Source organism: Anolis carolinensis, unplaced genomic scaffold (assembly GCF_035594765.1).
Source record: "Anolis carolinensis isolate JA03-04 unplaced genomic scaffold, rAnoCar3.1.pri scaffold_14, whole genome shotgun sequence".
In the NCBI taxonomy this organism is placed as follows: domain Eukaryota; kingdom Metazoa; phylum Chordata; class Lepidosauria; order Squamata; family Dactyloidae; genus Anolis; species Anolis carolinensis.
This window is the reverse complement of record NW_026943825.1, coordinates 8,606,726-8,626,124: the sequence shown is the minus strand read 5'-3', so window position 1 is coordinate 8,626,124 and position 19,399 is coordinate 8,606,726. Positions and strand designations below refer to the sequence as shown.

Below are 19,399 nucleotides of genomic sequence, written 5' to 3'. Positions count from 1 at the left end.
ATTACCTAATTTGATATTTAATCGGCTTTTCCTTAATCCCTCCTTATTATCCAAGATATTCGCTTATCCAAGCTTCTGCCGGCCTGTTTAGCTTGGATAAGTGAGACTCTACTGTAATATTATTATTGCCAAGTATAGTCAGTTGTTCTTGAAATCTAGTGAGATCCCATGCGGTTGCCTTGGATAAAATACGTTTTATTTTTTAAGGCGCGAAGCTCAGTGTTTTCTCCTAGCTAAAACTCAACTCTTCCATGGTCACTTGCCATTGCACTCACGCGATTAATGCCGTCTGTCCTGTACTTGCGACAGCAAAATGGACAGTGCCACACACACGCCCCGACAGAAACGGAGCACCCCGCTCAAGGAGCGCCAGCTTTCAAAGCCTCTCAGCGAAAGGACCAACAGCTCAGACAGCGAAAGGTCACCGGACTTGGGTCACAGCACACAGGTAACCTGCATCTCAAGTCTCTGGCACAGTGTCTTAACCTCTTCTGGCCTCATTTTGGGCAGGGACTAGCAGCCCCCTTTTCCATTCTGAATCATGAGACCATAGCGTTAAAAGATGAAAAGAACAGGAAAAAGTCTTCCTCTTAATTGTTCCACAGTGGGGCTCACTCTTCTAAGAGCTGAGGTTCAACTTCTAAGAGTTGAGATTTCCATTGCTATCTGTTTTATATTTTAAAAACCATGCCGTTTCCCCAACAGATTCCTCGAAAGATTGTTTACGATCAGCTGAATCAAATCCTCGTGTCGGATGCGGCGCTTCCAGAAAACATCATCCTTGTGAATGCTGTTGACTGGCAGGGTCAGGTAACAAGGACGCTGATTGTTGTCAAGTCTCTGTTCCATTCTATAGAATAGAATAACTTTATTGTAATTATACATAGGTAAAGGCATTAAGTCTAGTCTGGGGATTGGTGCTCATCTCCATTTCTAAGCCCAAGAGCTGGTGTTGTCCTTAGACACCTCCAAGGTCATGACTGCATGGAGCACCCTTACCTTCCCACCAGAGTGGTACCTATGTTTTCAAACTGCTAAGTTGGCAGAAGCTGAAGCTGACAGCGGGAGCTCACTCTACACCCCAGATTCAAACTGCCGACCTTTCGGTCCGCAAGTTCAGCAGTTCAGCGATTTAACCCATTGCGTTACCGGTATTGTAATACTATTATACTATTATAATAGTATTATATACTATTATATTGTACTGTATCACTATACTGCAATATTATTATTAATATTACATGTCATATATAATATACAATTATTATATATTATTATATTGTTTATTTATTTATTTATTTACAGTATTTATATTCTGCCCTTCTCACCCCGAAGGGGACTCAGGGTGGATCACATTATATACATATAGGGCTAACATTCAATGCCCATATACACATAGAACCGAGACAGAGACAGACAGACGCAGAAGCAATTTAACCTTCTTCTGAGGGGATGTTTGATTCTGGCCACAGGGGGGACCAGCTGCTTCATCATCCACTGTGACTGCACTTCCTCATTCCAATGTCGTAAATTAGTTAAATTTGCCTCCCCACTTTATAAGTGGTACCTTATTTCCTACTTGATAGATGCAACTATCTTTCGGGTTGCTAGGTCAGCAATGAGCAGGGGCTATTTTTTATTTTTAATTGACGGGTGCTCACCCCGCCACGGGCTGGCCTCGAACTCATGACCTCATGGTCAGAGTGATTTATTGCAGCAGGCTGCTCACCAGCCTGCGCCACAGCCTGGCCCCTTGTACTATATTATTATACCACAATATAAGAAGGGGCTCCTGTGGAAGGTCCAGGGTGGGAGATATATAAACCTCACTAGCCTAGTTTCCAATATATCTCACACCTCTGAGGATGTCGGTGAAAAGTCAGGAGAGAATGCTTCTGGAACTTGGCCACACAGCCCAAAAGATTCACAGCAATCCAGTGTTTCCGGCCATGAAAGCCTTCAATGCATACCCAAAGCTTTTCAGTAGAGAGAGAGAGAGGGTGACTATCTGAGTTTTGGGGATTCTTTGTCCTATTTACCATGTGTCCTCAAAAACATGGTAAAGATTGGGAACAGAGTTGTCTCAAAATACCAGAGACTGTCAGACTGAATATCATGTCTGTTGTCACACTGCACTTTGGGATTTTTCCCCCTCTTGCCTGTTGGGCCAAGCCCAAGACACATCTCAGATTTCCATCATCTCCGTTGTTTTGTGGTGTGTTCGGCTTGTCTCCAAGGTGTGCACGGGTGCTCAGTTACCAACCTTTTGTCTGAGGCCAGTGATTCATTGATTAAAAGAGGAAAAAGTTGACTCCTAATCACCTTCTTTTTTCCTCCCAGTATGTAGCCGATCTCCTTCAAGACCAGAAGAAGCCCGTGGTTTGTACGTCTTCCATCATTGAAGTGCAAGCAGTGCTCTCGGCAATCCTCATAAGGATCCAACGATAGTGAGTTCCCCAATTGCAACATTCACACCTGCCTCCAACAGACGAGAGTTCTTTCTTTCTCCCACCCTGGACATCAGTCCTAAAAAGGGGGCTGAAAAACTCGGCTTCTACTCTTATTTTTTTTATAATTTGTTTTTATTGTTGTTTTGCCGTTTTATCCCACTCCCACCCTCCCTTCCTTGTACATACAATTTATACAACAAACTACAGAAGTTACATTTGAAATATCAATCTCAATCTTAATTTTTCCACTCCACATCTTAGTACAGTAGAGTCTCACTTATCCAAGCTAAACGGGCCAGCAGAAGCTTGGATAAGCGAATATCTTGGATAATAAGGAGGGATCAAGGAAAAACCTATTAAACATCAAATTAGGTTATGATTTTACAAATTAAGCACCAAAACATCATGTTATACAACAAATTTGACAGAAAAAGTAGTTCAATACGCAGTAATATTATGTTGTAATTACTGTATTTACGAATTTAGCACCAAAATATCACGATATATTGAAAACATTGACTACAAAAATGGCTTGGATTATCCAGAGGCTTGGATAAGTGAGGCTTGGATGAGTGAGACTCTACTGTATTACATTTATTTTACTCTATTTGTATTATTAATAAAATACATTTATTATTTCACTCTGATATTATTATTATTATTGCATTTATTATTTTACTCTATTTATTATTACATGTATTATTTTCCTGTCTTTAGCATTATTATTATTATTATTACATGTATTATTTTACTCTATTATTATTATTATTAAAAGGATACATAAGCACATTTATATTGAAGAAGATGAGAATAATGATTTGATGTACATACTGTACATTTTCTAAATAGTTCTTAACTGGTTCCCACATCCCCTTAATTATTGCAATCTTTTCAATTTTATCTATATTATTCCTATTGCAATTTGTGATTTCCACTTTTAACATATCAACTATATCCTTATACCAATTCGTCAGAGCCCATTTTGGTTTATCTTTCCAACCCCTCACTAAAACAATTTGTGCACATGCTATTAATTTGTCAACCATTTTTTCTTTTTGTGTATTCTTCACTTCTGTTATCCTTGCATGTAGTACATTTCTATTAACTATTACTACAGTAGAGTCTCACTTATCCAACATAAACGGGCCGGCAGAACATTGGATAAGCGAATATGTTGGACATCATGTTGTACAACAAATTTGACAGAAAACATCATGTTGTACAACAAATTTGACAGAAAAAGTAGTTCAATACGCAGTAATGTTCTGTTGTAATTACTGTATTTACGAATTTAGCACCAAAATATTTTATTTATTTATTTATTTATTTATTTATTTATTTATTAAACTTGTATACCGCTACTCCCAGTTTGGCTCGGAGCGGTTTACAGAAATAGATTAAAACAGTACATTTGGCTTTAAAAGAACAATAAAAACAATAAAAACAACAATAAAAGCAACAATAAAAACAGACATAGCCCCGAGTTTTTCACCCATTGAAAGTTTGTCGGAATATCACGAATATATTGAAAATATTGACTACAAAAATGTGTTGAATAATCCAGAACATTGGATAAGCGAATGTTGAATAAGTGAGACTCTACTGTATTTGTAGATTTAGCATTCTATTGATTTCTCTTTCAGTCATTCTCCAGTATTCTTGCACTCAATCACACTCCCATATCATATGATTAAACACCCCTCTTTGTTCACAACTGTGCCAACACCTATCCTTCATCCCTGTAAAAAACATGAAAGTTGTGCAGGAGTTCTGTACTATTTTTGTAACATTTTCCTACTCAGCTTATACCCGAGTATATACGGTATTTCCATTTTTCCAAAGGAGAGCTCTGGTCCTTGGCATGTTGTGAGTTGTACGTGGATAGCATGGGCGTTTTGTGTGTGACCTTCTTTGCTTTCAAGGTCAGGGACAGAGGTTTATACCTGCAGATTCCACTGTTTTCATGGCTCTATGCTTCTTCTTTCCCCCTGCCAGCTGCAACTGCAATTCCTCCATGCCGCGTCCCGTGAAGGTGGTGTCTGTGGGAGGTCAGAGTTATCTCAGCTCCATTTTGAGATTTTTCGTCAAGCAACTGGCAAACAAGACGTCAGACTGGCTGAACTTCATGAGGTTCCTTATCATTCCACTAGGTAAATAAAGATTATTATTATTATTGACTTCTTTTTGGATAAAAAAAATAATCATTGGATAATCCAGAACTTTAGATAAGCGAGTCTTGGATAAGTGAGACTCTACTGTATTGCAAAACAATGTTGATACAGCCAGCCCTCTATATCAATGGATTCTGCATTGACAGCTCCAACTGTCCCTGGCTTAAAACTATAACCAAAACAAAACTTAAAAGGTGACCCTTGGTTTTGCCTTTTTTATATATGGGGACACCATTTTACTACTATATTTGTTGGAATTATTAATACATTTACATACTGATTGATATCAATCAATAGAATCTAATCACAAGTCAACTAACACTTTTATCAGATACAATTTTAGGTCATTCTTATAGAGTTTTTTTGCACTGAATTCATATCTGTATTTAATTTTTCTCGATCACGTGTTGTTTTTGCAATGAGGCTAATTGAATAATTAATGCAATCTGTTAGAATCTAATTGTCATCAGTGTGTAAATCTATTAATTATTCAATTAATCGCAAAAAGCACATGTGATTGAGAAAAAATAACACACAAATCTGAATTCCGCACAAAAAAACTATAAGAATGGCCTAAAATTGTATCTGATGAAAAATACTGATGGTTTGTGTTATAGGAACCGATCTTGTCTTCTTCCCTAGGTTCCCACCCAGTGGCCAAGTACATGGGTCTTGTGGATAGTAGATACAGCGGGATGTTTCTGGATACAGCCTGGAGAGAACTCTTCAGCAAGTCTGAGCCACCTGCAACTGGTAAGAGTGGGTTGTCAGGAGGTAATCTTGGCTTGATACTCCAAAGCAATAGCAGTGCAAGCTAGGGCCACAGACACCTAATGTTCTCCATCCATCTGACCTTAGCAAAACCAATGGATCAGTGTTTTTCTTCAACATGTGGTTGTTAGCCGCCTTGAGTAAGGTGGCATAGAAATAAAGTTCGTAACAATTACATAACCTGTGGGATATTATTATTATTGTTCTTCAGATTCCTTGGATGTGGTTGGCCGGATCATGCAGTACATAAACGGAGCCAACGTGACACACCAGCTGCCTGTGGCCGAGGCCATGCTGACTTGCAAACACAAATTGTAAGCTTCTATTTTATTTCTCTGCCATTGGCTTCGTGTCAGTGAGCTGAACTGGATAATATAGTTTGTACAGTATAATATACGAGGCGAAAGGAGAACCGAGTAATAAATATATTATTATCATCATCATCATCATCATCATCATCATCATCATTCTAGCTTGGAGACCCTTTTGACATGCCCGGGTTAATACATCATCATTATTATTATTATTACTGTATTATTATTGACATAACGACATTTTATGACACAGCAAACAAGATAGATATGCTGGATTTCATATCACAAAATCACAAGTCGAACACTTCCCAAGTGTTTAGGACTGTGTGATGTTATTATTATTATTATTATTATTATTATTATTATTATTATTATTAATAATAATAATAATAATAATTTATTATTAATTAATAATAATAATAATAATAATAATAATAATAATAAATAATAATAACAACAACAACAATAATAATTAGACCTGCAGTCCTTACCAGATTTTATGCTGCCATTATATCTTAGGGACCCTATTGCGGTACCCTGGTTAATATATTATTCTTTTATTGTATGACACAGCAAACAAGATAGATATGCTGGATTTCATATCACAAAATCACAAGTCGAACACTTCCCAAGTGTCTAGGACTGTGTGATGTATTTTCGGATGATGCATGCAGATCCCAGTAGGGTGGCCTTTTGCAGTTGACAGATCGTAATTTTGTCAATGTCTATTGTTTCCAAATGCCGGCTGAGATCTTTTGGCACGACACCCAGTGTGCCCATCACCACCGGGACTCTTTTGCGGTGCCTGGGTTATTTGAGAAGGGCCTTATTTGTTTTTGGATGTAAGGCCCTATCCGTTTGGTCCTATGTTACGTTATGTCTTAGAAAAAAAACCTCCTTCCTATCTGTTCGATTTTAATTTCTGTTTCCGTTGCCCGCAGCCAAGATGAAGATTCTTACCAGAAGTTCATCCCTTTCATTGGGGTAAGGAAGTCTCGATTACTTTGATATTTCACTCCATAATTGCACATAAAAATATTGAATATGATAGTTAAAATGGTATTAAACATTTATATGCTAAGTTGACAATGGTAAATACTGAAATAAATAAACTACAACTAATACTGAACATTTTCAGCAACTTGGTCATTTAAATCGGTCCAGGTATACGCTTGCTCTGTGCACTAATGTTTTTACCAAGTGTCATGTTTAAATTTATTGTTTTTTCTCATTTTTATTATTTTTATTATATTTATTTATTATCATTTTTATTATAATGAGTATGTTCTTGTCATTTTATACTTTGATATTAGTGAAGAAATTGTGGCATTGAATGTTTGCCATTTATATGTATATTAACCGCCCTGAGTTCCTCTGGGGAAAGAGGGTGGTCTAGAAATAATGTATTATTATTATTATTATTATTAATAATAATAATAATAATAATAATAATAATAATAATAAAGCCTTCTACGACTGTGACAGCATCTTGTGCCAACAAGCTATTGCTGCTGCACAAAAGCTAGCAATTTTGTAATTTTGGGGTGTTGGTCAGCCAAAGGAATTTTTGTGAATATCATGATTATTTTTGTGGCTATGTTTTGCAAATATTTTTTGTGTATATATTTTATGCGAATATTTTTCCAAATAGTTTCATGATTATTTCTGTGAATATGTTTTGTGCATAATTTTTGTGTAAATGATTTTGTGAATAGTTTCATGATGATTTTTGTGACTATGTTTTGCAAATATTTTGTGTGTATATATTTTATGCGAATATTTTTCCAAATAGTTTCATGATTATTTCTGTGAATATGTTTTGTGCATAATTTTTGTGTAAATGATTTTGTGAATAGTTTCATGATGATTTTTGTGACTATGTTTTGCAAATATTTTGTGTGTATATATTTTATGCGAATATTTTTCCAAATAGTTTCATGATTATTTCTGTGAATATGTTTTGTGCATAATTTTTGTGTAAATGATTTTGTGAATAGTTTCATGATGATTTTTGTGACTATGTTTTGCAAATATTTTTTGTGTGTGTATTTTCTGCGAATATTTTTCCAAATACAGTAGAGTCTCACTCATCCAAGCCTCACTTATCCAAGCTTCTGGATTATCCAAGCCATTTTTGTAGTCAATGTTTTCAATATGTCATGATATTTTGGTGCTAAATTGGTAAATACAGTAATTACAACATAACATTACTGCGTATTGAACAACTTTTTCTGTCAAATTTGTTGTATAACATGATGTTTTGGTGCTTAATTTGTAAAATCATAACCTAATTTGATGTTTAATAGGCTTTTCCTTAATCCCTCCTTATTATCCAAGATATTCGCTTATCCAACATTCTGCCGACCCGTTTAGCTTGGATAAGTGAGACTCTACTGTAGTTTCATGAGTATTTCTGTGAATATGTTTTGTGCATAATTTTTGCGTAAATGATTTTGTGAATAGTTTCATGATGATTTTTGTGACTATGTTTTGCGAATATATTTGTGTATATATTTTATGTGAATATTTTTCCGAATCGTTTCATGATGGTTTTTGTCAATATTTTGGGGTATATAATTTTGTGAATATTTTGTGACATTTTTGTGAATAGTTTCATGATTATTTCTGTGAAAAGCTTCATACTAGGGAGATCTGTACATAAAACCGTACAGATCTCCCTAGTAAACTTCCTAAAATTTTAAAGGTTTTGGTAAAAAGAGCAGTGCAACAATACGTGCTCCACATTTCCACTCCTCAGCTTGTTCTGTCATATGTATCCTTTCTCTTAGAGCAGCAATAAATGGATCTTACATAGAGAAAGACGGTCTCTTTTCTCCACATAGATTTCTGCCTGACATTTCAGACCGCCGCTAGCTAACCTTCCTTTCCCCTCCACTGAACTAAACATGTTGGACTGGATGTTCGAAATCACCTTCTGCTTTGACGCAGGGGAGGGCCTTCGTGGTTAAGGGCAGCTTGTTGCTATTTGTTAGCGTGACATAAACATGCCGGATGCTGGCCACTGGAGGCCACTCTTTCTCCGCAAAGGGATGAGCGTCCTCTAGCGGGAAACACATTGTTGGCCGAGAAAATAAAGCCGGCATTCTCAGCTGCATAAAGTCTCTCATTTTTGCTTCTTAAAGCACCAGAGACATTGAGTCAACCTGAACTAGGCAACTGGGTGACTCAGCAGGCTGTGACCAGCGATGGGGAAACTTCAAATGCACCATTTGAAACTACTTTTTCCAAGCCCCATGTAGATAGATACTAATATCTGCAGAATCAGAGATAGTGAGAATGCAAACCTGTGGCAGGTTGGAAAGCCACAGATTAGGTAAAATGGTTGCACTGTTGCCTTTATAATACAGAACATGGCCTTGAAATAAAGTTTCTTTTTACTTTCTGTAATATATGACAGGTTTTGTTTTGGGATAGTTCACTGGGCCCCTGGTGGCACAGTGCGTTAAAGCGCTGAGCTGCTGAACTTGCAGACCGAAAGGTCCCAGGTTCAAACCCCGGGAGCGGCGGGAGCGGCCGCTGTTAGCTCCAGCTCCTGCCAAACTAGCAGTTCGAAAACATGCCAGTGTGAGTAGATCAATAGGTACCGCTCCGGCGGGAAGGTAACGGCACTCCATGAAGTCATGCCTGTGGCCACATGACCATGGAGGTGTCTACGGACAACGCTGGCTCTTCGGCTTAGAAATGGAGATGAGCACCAAACCACAGAGTCGGTCACGACTGGACTTAACGTCAGGGGAAAACCTTTACCTTTACCTTCACCTTCAGTGCTGTTAAATCGATTAGGACCTGTCATCGAACCTAAGCTTATTGCATATCAAGCAGGTTTCAGACCAGGGAAAAACTGTACAAGTCAAATTCTTCATCTGCCTGAGCATATCGAGGAAGGCTATGAGAAAGGCTGCATCACGGGAACAGTTTTTGTGGACCTTACGGCAGCCTATGACACGGTGCAACATAGAAAAATGCTGCATATTACCTAGGACTTTGACTTTACAAAAACTGTCCAGACCCTCCTGGAAAACCGCAGCTTCGATGTGGAGTTTCAGGGCAGGAAAAGTAGATGGAGAAGGCAAAAGAATGGTTTACCCCAAGGCATAGTTCTTGCACAGACCTTGTTTAACATCTTCACGAACGATCAGCCGCAAGCACCACTCACAAAGATCTTTATATATGCTGATGACCTGGGCCTAACAACACAAGCAAAAGATTTTGAAACAGTTGAAAACCAACTCACGAATGCCGTGAAAGATCTCTCCAGCTACTACAAAGAGAACCACCTGAAGCCTAACCCTGCCAGGACACAAGTGTGTGCTTTCTACTTACATAACCATGAAACCAACTGAGAAGCGGAGTGGGCAGATCAAAAGACAACCTGGCAAAGTGGCACTACCTGGAGGAATCCTCCACCTTGTGTGACTGTGGAGCTGAACAAACAACTCGGCATATGTATGCTTGCCCACCATGCCCTGCCTCATGCACGGAGGAGGAGTTGCTTAAAGCTACGGACAATGCAATTGCTGTTGCCCACTTTTGGTCTAAAACTGTTTAGCTGTTTGTGATTCCTTTATTTTGTCGCTTTTAAACTTATTTATTATGCAACTAGCTGTGCCCGGCCATGCGTTGCTGTGGCGAAGTATGGTGGTATGGTAAATAAATTATTGAGGAATTGGTGGTAGTTAAGGTAAAGGGTAAAGGTAGAGTAAAATCTCACTTATCCAACGTTCGCTTATCCAGTGTTCTGGATTATCCAATGCAGTCTGCCTTTTAGTAGTCAATGTTTTTGTAGTCAGTGTTTTAAATTCATTGCGATATTTTGGTGGTAAATTTGTAAATACAGTAATTACTACATAGCATTACTGCGCATGGAACTACTTTTTCTGTCCAATTGGTTGTATAACATGATGTTTTGGTGCTTAATTTGTAAAATCATAACCTAATTTGATGTTTAATCGGCTTTTCCTGAATCCCTTATTATCTAACATATTCACTTATCCAACGTTCTGCCGGCCTGTTTATAAGTTGGATAAGTGAGATTCTACTGAATATTTATAATCTTATATTATCTGCTTAGAACTGGATTATATGAGGTCCCTTCTACACAGCTGTATAAAATGCACACTGAAGTGGATTATATGGCAGTGTGGAGTCAAGATAATCCAGTTCAAAGCAGATAATATAAGATTATAAATGGGTAATATAGCTGTGTGGAAGGGCCTTGAGTCTACACTGCCATATAATCCAGTTCAAATCTGCTAATCTGTATTTTATAGGCAGTGGGGAAGAGGCCTAAGTGAGGCCTAACTGCCTGTCCCCTGGGCTGAGTGGGTTGCTAGGAAAGCAAGTGGACAGAGCTTAGCCTTCTAACTGGCAGCAATTGGATAAAAACAATTATTCCTCTCCCTCTAATTAAGACTTTATCTTTCTTTTCTTTTGTTGTATGAACGTAGAGGCATGGATGAAGGGTTGTGCTGCCAAGTTTAGTGTTTCTGGGATATGTAGTTTTGTTGTTTTGTCCTAGGCCGAAATTTCATTACACTTTTATATATATAGATGCTTTTGACACGAGATAAATAAAAGTGCCCTTTGTTTCTCTTTCTTTCCCATCCTTTCTGTAGGTAGTTAAAGTGGGCCTCATTGAAGACTCTCCTGCAGCGACAGGTATGGAACACCTCATGGTGAACAAAGCCATGTCATTTGCTCCACATCCTTGAGCAGGGTGATTTGCTTGGATAATGTGGAGCCCTCGGTGGCGCAGCGTATTAAACCGCTGACCTGTTGAACTTGCTGACCAAAAGGTCGGCAGTTTGAATTTATTTATTTATTTACAGTATTTATATTCCGCCCTTCTTTCTCACCCTGAAGGGGACTCAGGGCGGATCACATTGTATACATATAAGGCAAACATTCGATGCCATATAATATTTTTTTTCGTGTCAGGAGCAACCTGAGTTGTTTCTGGTGTGAGAGAATTGGCCGTCTGCAAGGACGTTGCCCAGGGGACGCCCGGATGTTTTGATGTTTTTACATCCTTGTGGGAGGCTTCTCTCCGCATATAGAAGGGTATTTATGTGTCTGTTACCTATTTTAGGCATGTGGACCTCGGGGCTGCTGAGGTGCTCTGGCAGGTCATTGATATAAAGGTTGAAAAGTAAAGGGGCCAATAAACATCCTTGTCTTACACCTTTGCAAGAATCTATTTTCTTTGTCAAGGCACCACTGATTCCCATTCTAACGTGGATATGGTTATTGGAGTATAAACTTTTGACCAGGAGTAGTAGTCTACGGTCTATTCCATGTACTGTTAATTTTTGCCATAGGAGCTCTCTGTTGATACTGTCAAAGGCTGCTTTTAAGTCAATGAAAGCAACATAAAGTCTGCTCTTTCTTTTTAGATGTTTATATATTAGGTGGTTTATGACAAAACAGTTATCCATGGTGGATCTTCCTGATCTGAAGCCGGCTTGTTCTTCTGGCAGGATTTTATTTTCATATTCCCAAAGTTCTAATTAAGAAAGAAGTGTCATGCAGCCAGATCCCAGGGCTGAATTTCCAAGCCCTGAATCTGACTTCATAACATAAACATGCGAGCACCTGGCGGGAGAAGATAAAATGAGCCTGGGAACTCAGGGGTGAAAGTATAAACAATTATAATTGCTGTAGTGGGGGGGGGATAGAAACCTTGGTGGAAATGTGATCCAGAAGGTGGGGTTTGATGATGATATTTGCGTGTGATATTACGTTGCATCAGAAGTGATAAAATTAGATGTATGTAAACATTAGGTCATTCTCGACTTTTCCAAAGTCATGTATTCTTCAATAAAGATTGTGTTTGAGAGCAGCTGTCTTTGATCTGCGTTCAGACTGGTCCTTTGAAGTAAGCCTGACATTAAAGTCGAGAATCCCATTTCTCACCCTCCTGCGGAATTCGCAGTGAAGTGATAATGAGCGAGGAAGAAGATCAAAGCCCAAATGAGGCAGAGAGGCCTTTGCAAGGGGCCCGGCCGAAGAGAGAAGAGACGCTGCAAGCCATAGCTTCCTCTACGGGGTACCCCGAGCCGAACGGCGTGACCCAGAGAATTCCCAGGCTCGGAAGAGGCGTCTCTGCAGCTGCAGAAACCAGTTGGGGATCTGGAGGAAGTATGCCGGAGACCGTGGCCCTGCGGTTATCCATCCTGGAAACTAATTTATCCAGGCTGTCGGAAACCGTGGGGAGATTGGTGCCATTATTGGAAGAGAATCTCCAGAAGGAGGCCAGCCGATATGGCGCCGAGAGAGAACCAAGCAAAGAAGGAGATTGGAGCCAGAGGGGCCAGCGGGCGTCAACGCAGAGCCCCGTGGCGGCAAGGGACGAGGGAGATGAGGAATACTGGCAGGAGCTGCAGTTCCGGGACAGCATGGCGCGAGAAGTGGAGCGTCAGCGAGCCCTGGGGACCCTGAGGCCGCCGTCTCCAACAGAGCTCCCAACCCCCCGAATGGGCGTCGGGGTGGAAAGGCCACTGGGGCCAGGGATCGGGTCCAGTGGATTCGCAGACGAAGGCGGAGAGGAGCGGGGGGTCCAGGAAGAGGAGGAGGATGTGCCGTACGACGAGGAAAGGCGAGATGAGGGGGCTACAGCTAGGCCAGTATGCGGATGGGCGGAAGAGCCAACAGCGGCGGCAGACTTCCAGGAGCCGCGCAGGATGACCACCGGAGTGGGGCGCGGCGTGTTCCAAGGAGCCACCCGAGGAAACCTGATGCAACCCTTCCCCATGCCGCCCAGACAATATCAAAGGGCTGCAGAATGGATGCCTAGAAGGGAAGATCTCAAGCTGGAATACGGAGGGGAATCAGAGGAACTGAACTTTTTTCTAATTAGCATTAGAGGATACATGGAAGACAACGCACACACATTTCCCTCCGAAGCAAGCAGGGTTCGAGCCATCGGCAACACACTAAAGCGAGGAGCAGCCAGCTGGTATGTGCAATTGCATGCCAGACGCGACCCATGCCTGAGGTCAGTGCCCCGCTTCCTCGCCGCACTGGAGAACCGGTTCAGAGACCGGCTAGAGCAATTGAGGGCTCGAGACCAGCTGAAAGGAATAAAACAGAGGGACAAAACGGTGCCCGAGTACGCAGAGGAATTCCTCCACCTCGCGGAAAGGGTACCGGAGTGGTCTGAAGTAACCAAAGTGGAACTATTTAAAGAGGGACTACGCCCCGAGATTTTCAGCTGGGCAGCGCACAGAGACGACCCCGAGACGCTCCAGGGATGGATTCAACTAGCGGGGCGCGTCGAATCTACCCTGGCACAAGTAAAGCGCTTCAGGAGCAGCAGCGGCCAGCAAAGACCGGTGGCGAGAGGTCGAGGAGAAACGAGGAAGCAAGAAAGACCCGGAGGGAGGCCGGGGATTCCCTCCAGAGGAGACGACAACAAACCTAAACCGGGAGGCGTGCGGAGGAGGAGGTGCAGGCCCCAGAATCTTCGGAAAGATTGGTGAGTCGGGACAAACGCATGATAGTAGTACCAATTTGCCTCTCGGGGCTAGAAAATCGGGCCACCTGCAAGGCGTTTGTAGACTGCGGGTGTTCTAGGAACATTATAACCCCAGAATTAGCAGGAGCGCTGAAACGCCAGCAGATGGCACTTGACTCCCCAATTGCATTTTCGCAACTAGATGGATCAGTCGCTGCTGGGGAAGTATCTACAAAGGAATTACGGGGAGTTCCATGCAAAATAGGCAAATGGGGAGGAAGAATATCCTTTGTGATAGCCCCTATTGCCACATACCATGTAATATTGGGGATACCATGGCTCGAACAAGCAAATCCTGAAGTAGATTGGAGAGGAAGAAGCTTAGCATTTAAAGAACAGCAGATGCAATGGGAGATAAGCAAAATTGCAGAAGAGGAGGACGAGGAAGACGAAGCAGGGGAAATAGACCCACAGCTATTGCCACCTGAATACAGAGACTTTGCGGATGTTTTCAATCAGAAAGAGGCCAGTAAATTGCCTCCCAAAAGAAATATAGAAGTAGGGATTGAAATAACCCCAGGAGCAGACTTACCAAAACCAAAAGTGTATCCCATGTCTGTGCAAGAGAAGGAGGAATTGAGAAAATACATTGATAAAAACCTGGCTCGAGGCTTCATTAAGCCATCTAATTCTCCTCTCGGGGCTCCAGTATTATTTAGGAGAAAGAAAGACAATTCCCTAAGATTGTGCATTGATTATCGAAATTTAAACGCAATTACCAAGGACAATAAATACCCTATGCCCTTAGTCAAGGATTTAATTACCGTATTGAAGAAAGGGAGCATATTTACTAAACTGGATTTAATTGAAGCGTATCATAAATTAAGGATCAAACCGGAGGATACTTGGAAAACCGCATTTTCCTGCGCATTCGGCCATTTTGAATACGAAATTTTGCCTTTCGGGTTAAAAAATGGAAGCGGCTGCTTTATGCAGCTTATAAATGAAATACTACACCCGTTATTGTACAGAGGGGTGTTCATATTCCTTGATGATATCTTGATCATTTCTGAAGATAAGGAAAAGCACGTAAAATTGGTCCGGGAAGTTTTGCAGAGACTAAGAGAAGCAAAGCTGTACGCAAAACTGTCCAAATGTGAATTTAATAAAACTCAAATTGACTTTCTGGGATATCGGATGTCTCCAGAAGGGTTAGCTATGGATCCAGCTAAAGTAGCAGATGTGAAAGAATGGGGAGTGCCTCAAACAAGGAGGCAATTACAATCATTTCTGGGGTTTGCAAATTTTTACAGACCCTTCATAAAAGGCTTTGCACAAATAACCGCACCCCTTACAGAACTTTTAAAAACAAAAGGGAAAGGGGAGACAGCAAAAGTGAAAGCTCCCGGCGCCAAACTGAGTTGGACGCCAGAATGCCAAAAGGCATTCGAGACCTTAAAAGAATGCTTCACTGAAGGACCCATCCTAAAACACCCTGATATCAGGAGCCCTTTCATAATCCATTGCGATGCCTCAGACTGTGCGTACGGGGCAGTGCTATTGCAAAAGGATCAAAATGGGAACTTAAAACCCTGTGGATATTTGTCACGGAAGTTCAGCGAAACTGAAAAAAGTTGGCCAATATGGGAAAAAGAGGCATTAGCCATATTAAAAGCCTTAGAATGCTGGCGACACTTCCTCGAAGGAAGCGGAATCCCATTCGAAATTTGGTCTGACCATAAGAATCTCCAGTATTTAAAGTCTCCTAGAAAATTGTCCCCCAAACAAATCAGATGGGCGCAATACTTCAGCAGATTCGATTTCCAATTAAAGTTTTTTCAAGGGAAACAGAATGTCTTGGCAGATGCTCTTTCACGCATGCCTCAACACGAAGGCCTAACCACAGCAAAGGAGGGGACAATATTCTCTGACAAACAATGGGGCTTAGCTGTCAGGACAAGAGCACAAACCCAAAAGGAGGACACGGCTTTTGTCGAACTCGGCGGGGAAGATAACTGGGGAAATGAACTAAAACAGTCTTATAAAGGAGATCAATGGATCGCGTCCAACGCAGAAAAGGGGGACCAGAAGGGGGGATTTTGGTTTGTAAACAAGAAACTGTATATCCCAGCAATATTAAGGATTAAGATTCTGCATCGTTTTCACAACAACCAGAGCGCTGGTCATACAGGAATTACCAAAACAACAAAGGCAATAGCAAAACATTGTTGGTGGCCAGGAATGAGGAAGGACATAAAGAATCATGTTGTCCAATGTGATGATTGTGCCAGAAATAAATCGGGAGGAGGGAAGCCTATGGGATTGTTACAGACAGTAGCGGAACCTACCAGGCCTTGGGAATGTGTAGCTATGGACTTTGTGGGAGAACTGCCAGTCAGCAAAGGACATCGTTATATTTGGACAGTATTAGACCTGTTTTCTAAACAGGCCCACTTTATAGCACTGACGAAGCTACCATCGGCTGAGAAACTAGCTGAATTGTACATAAACCATATTTACAAATTACATGGATGTCCAAGTAGAGTAGTCAGTGACAGAGGAGTACAATTCACAGCAAAATTTTGGGAAAAATTCTTGGAAATGCTAGGAGCAGAAAGGAGTTTAAGTTCTGCTTTTCACCCCATGACAAACGGGGCGGTAGAACGTACTCAGCAAACGCTTGGGCAGTTCCTTCGAATGTACTCTAACATGAGACAAAATGACTGGTCTAGGTGGTTGGCGTTTGCGGAACTAGCCTTTAATTCAACTATACATTCAGCAACAAACAAAACCCCCTTTGAAGTAGTTTACGGGTATGAAATACAACCTTTACCCCAATTGCCGAGGTGGACAGAAAATGAAGGAACAGAGGCAGGGAAATGGAAAACGCAAATGATAGAATGTTGGAATCAAGTGACTGCTTCGTTAAAAGAAGCACACAAAAAGTATAAAACGTTCGCAGACAGAAAGAGGGTGGAAGGCGATAAATTAGATAAAGGAGATCTAGTGTGGTTAAGTACCCAAAACATCAAATTGGGGTTACCTTCAAGAAAATTGGGCCCCAAATATATTGGACCATTCAGAATACAGGGTGTTATCAATGAAGTGACTTTCCAATTGGCATTGCCAAAAAGTTTAGGGAAAATACACCCAGTCTTCCATCGCAGCTTGCTGAAAAAATATATGGGGACTTTAGACAAAGTGGACCCATAGAGTTATTGTTTGATTTGTTTCAGGACTATGGTGAAAGAACCGAAGAGGAGGACGAAGAAAACGGGGGCGCCATGTCATGCAGCCAGATCCCAGGGCTGAATTTCCAAGCCCTGAATCTGACTTCATAACATAAACATGCGAGCACCTGGCGGGAGAAGATAAAATGAGCCTGGGAACTCAGGGGTGAAAGTATAAACAATTATAATTGCTGTAGTGGGGGGGGGGGATAGAAACCTTGGTGGAAATGTGATCCAGAAGGTGGGGTTTGATGATGATATTTGCGTGTGATATTACGTTGCATCAGAAGTGATAAAATTAGATGTATGTAAACATTAGGTCATTCTCGACTTTTCCAAAGTCATGTATTCTTCAATAAAGATTGTGTTTGAGAGCAGCTGTCTTTGATCTGCGTTCAGACTGGTCCTTTGAAGTAAGCCTGACAAAGAAGTACTTTAGAATAGATTTTGGCCACTATATCTATTAGGCTGATAGGTCTATAGTTTTTTGGATCTTTTTTACACCCTTTTTTGTAAATAGGGATAATTATTGCCAATTTCCAACCTGTAGGAATATTGGCAGTGTTATTTATGTGATTACATAGACCTGCTATTAAGGGGGCCCACCAGTCAGGGTTGGATTTAAATAACTCTGGTGGTAAAAAGTCTTCTCCGGGGGCTTTATTGATGTTAAGGCTTTTGATTATACTCTTTATTTCCTGTGCAGTAGTCGGGGTCCAGTCTGGCAGATTCTCAGGGCTTTCTATACTAGGAGTAATATATTTCTTTGGAAGGGATGAAGGGGCAAACAGTTCTGAGTAGTAGTTCTCCCAATTTGCTGCAGGAATAGGGGCATCAAATGCATATTTCCTTTCTTTAAGAATTCCAGCTACTGAGTTCCAGAAGAGGACTGTGTTCCTCCCTTTAGCTGCGAGTTCTAACTCGTTCCAGATGGATATTGAATGGTTTTTCTTTCTCGCTCTAATTGTTTGCTTATATTTCCTTCTCAGTTCTAACATATTGTTATGGTCAGTCTTAGACTGAGACCCCTGCACCTTTCTCATTAGGCTTTTAAGTCTTTTCCTAATGGATTGGCAATCAGTATCAAACCAGTCCGCTCTATTTCTTTTGGTAATTAATGGGGTAGTGTTCTCAGTTAAATGGTTTTTTAGTTGGTCACATATATTCTCAAACGCTGAGTTAACTGCCATCCAATGGGATGAGGGGGCTTGAATTGTGGCTGACCAATGTGCAAAGTCTATGGAATTAAGGGACTTGTTTATCGCATCGGTATTGACCTTATGCCACCTGATTCTTTTGTTTAGTCGTACCTCGGTGTTGTTTGTGATCCAGCGATCTAGCTCATTAGTAGATCTAAGGTCCGATGGTACCTTGATCTTAACACTGACTGGTTGATGATCACTATCAGCTCTTGGGAGAACGTGAGTTTGTGAGAAGAGATCGTCTTTTCCAACAGAGACGCAGATGAAATCAAGTACACTACTCGTGTGTGTGCCATAGTATGTGTAGGGGTATTTGAAATTAGGACCGTTGCCCCCTAGGATTAGCAGGCTGCATTTGCTGATTAGTGATAAAAGTTTTGCACCTGCTGCATTGGTCTTTGTGTCGCAGGAAGACCAACAGGGTATCCCGCTGGGTAGGCCTATAGATGACGCAAAGGCCACAGGTGAAGGGCCTAGTCTGGCGTTAAAATTCCCCAACATAATAATTACGGCGAATGGGTGAAGGAGTGAGATGTCTAGAATCATGGCTTCTAACTGCACCCATATTTCATATAATATGGGGATGTGAGAGGTGGGATATACACATTGATCATTATTAGGTTACTATTCCCGTAACTGAACCTCACAACAGGAGGCTTCTCTCATGTCTCCGCATGGAGCTGGAGCTGATAGAGGGAGCTCATCCGCGCTCTCCCCAGGTGGGATTCGAACCTGGCAGCCTTCAGGTCAGCAACCCAGCCTTCAAGTTACAAGGCTTTGCCCCTCTA

At 41.1% G+C, this 19,399-nt stretch overlaps 1 protein-coding gene across 2 annotated transcripts in view; it reads left to right on the top strand.

Annotated features, from left to right (window-relative positions):
• Nucleotides 1-19,399, top strand: part of pacs1 (phosphofurin acidic cluster sorting protein 1) — a 64,614-nt gene that overhangs the window by 32,298 nt on the left and 12,917 nt on the right. For both annotated transcript variants that reach the window (XM_008121044.3, XM_003227729.4), the window contains exons 13-20: nucleotides 310-448; nucleotides 706-810; nucleotides 2,341-2,447; nucleotides 4,446-4,600; nucleotides 5,264-5,374; nucleotides 5,604-5,706; nucleotides 6,648-6,690; nucleotides 11,343-11,385. In XM_008121044.3, coding sequence (XP_008119251.2) covers nucleotides 310-448; nucleotides 706-810; nucleotides 2,341-2,447; nucleotides 4,446-4,600; nucleotides 5,264-5,374; nucleotides 5,604-5,706; nucleotides 6,648-6,690; nucleotides 11,343-11,385 — 806 coding nt within the window. The remainder of the gene's footprint in view (nucleotides 1-309; nucleotides 449-705; nucleotides 811-2,340; nucleotides 2,448-4,445; nucleotides 4,601-5,263; nucleotides 5,375-5,603; nucleotides 5,707-6,647; nucleotides 6,691-11,342; nucleotides 11,386-19,399) is intronic.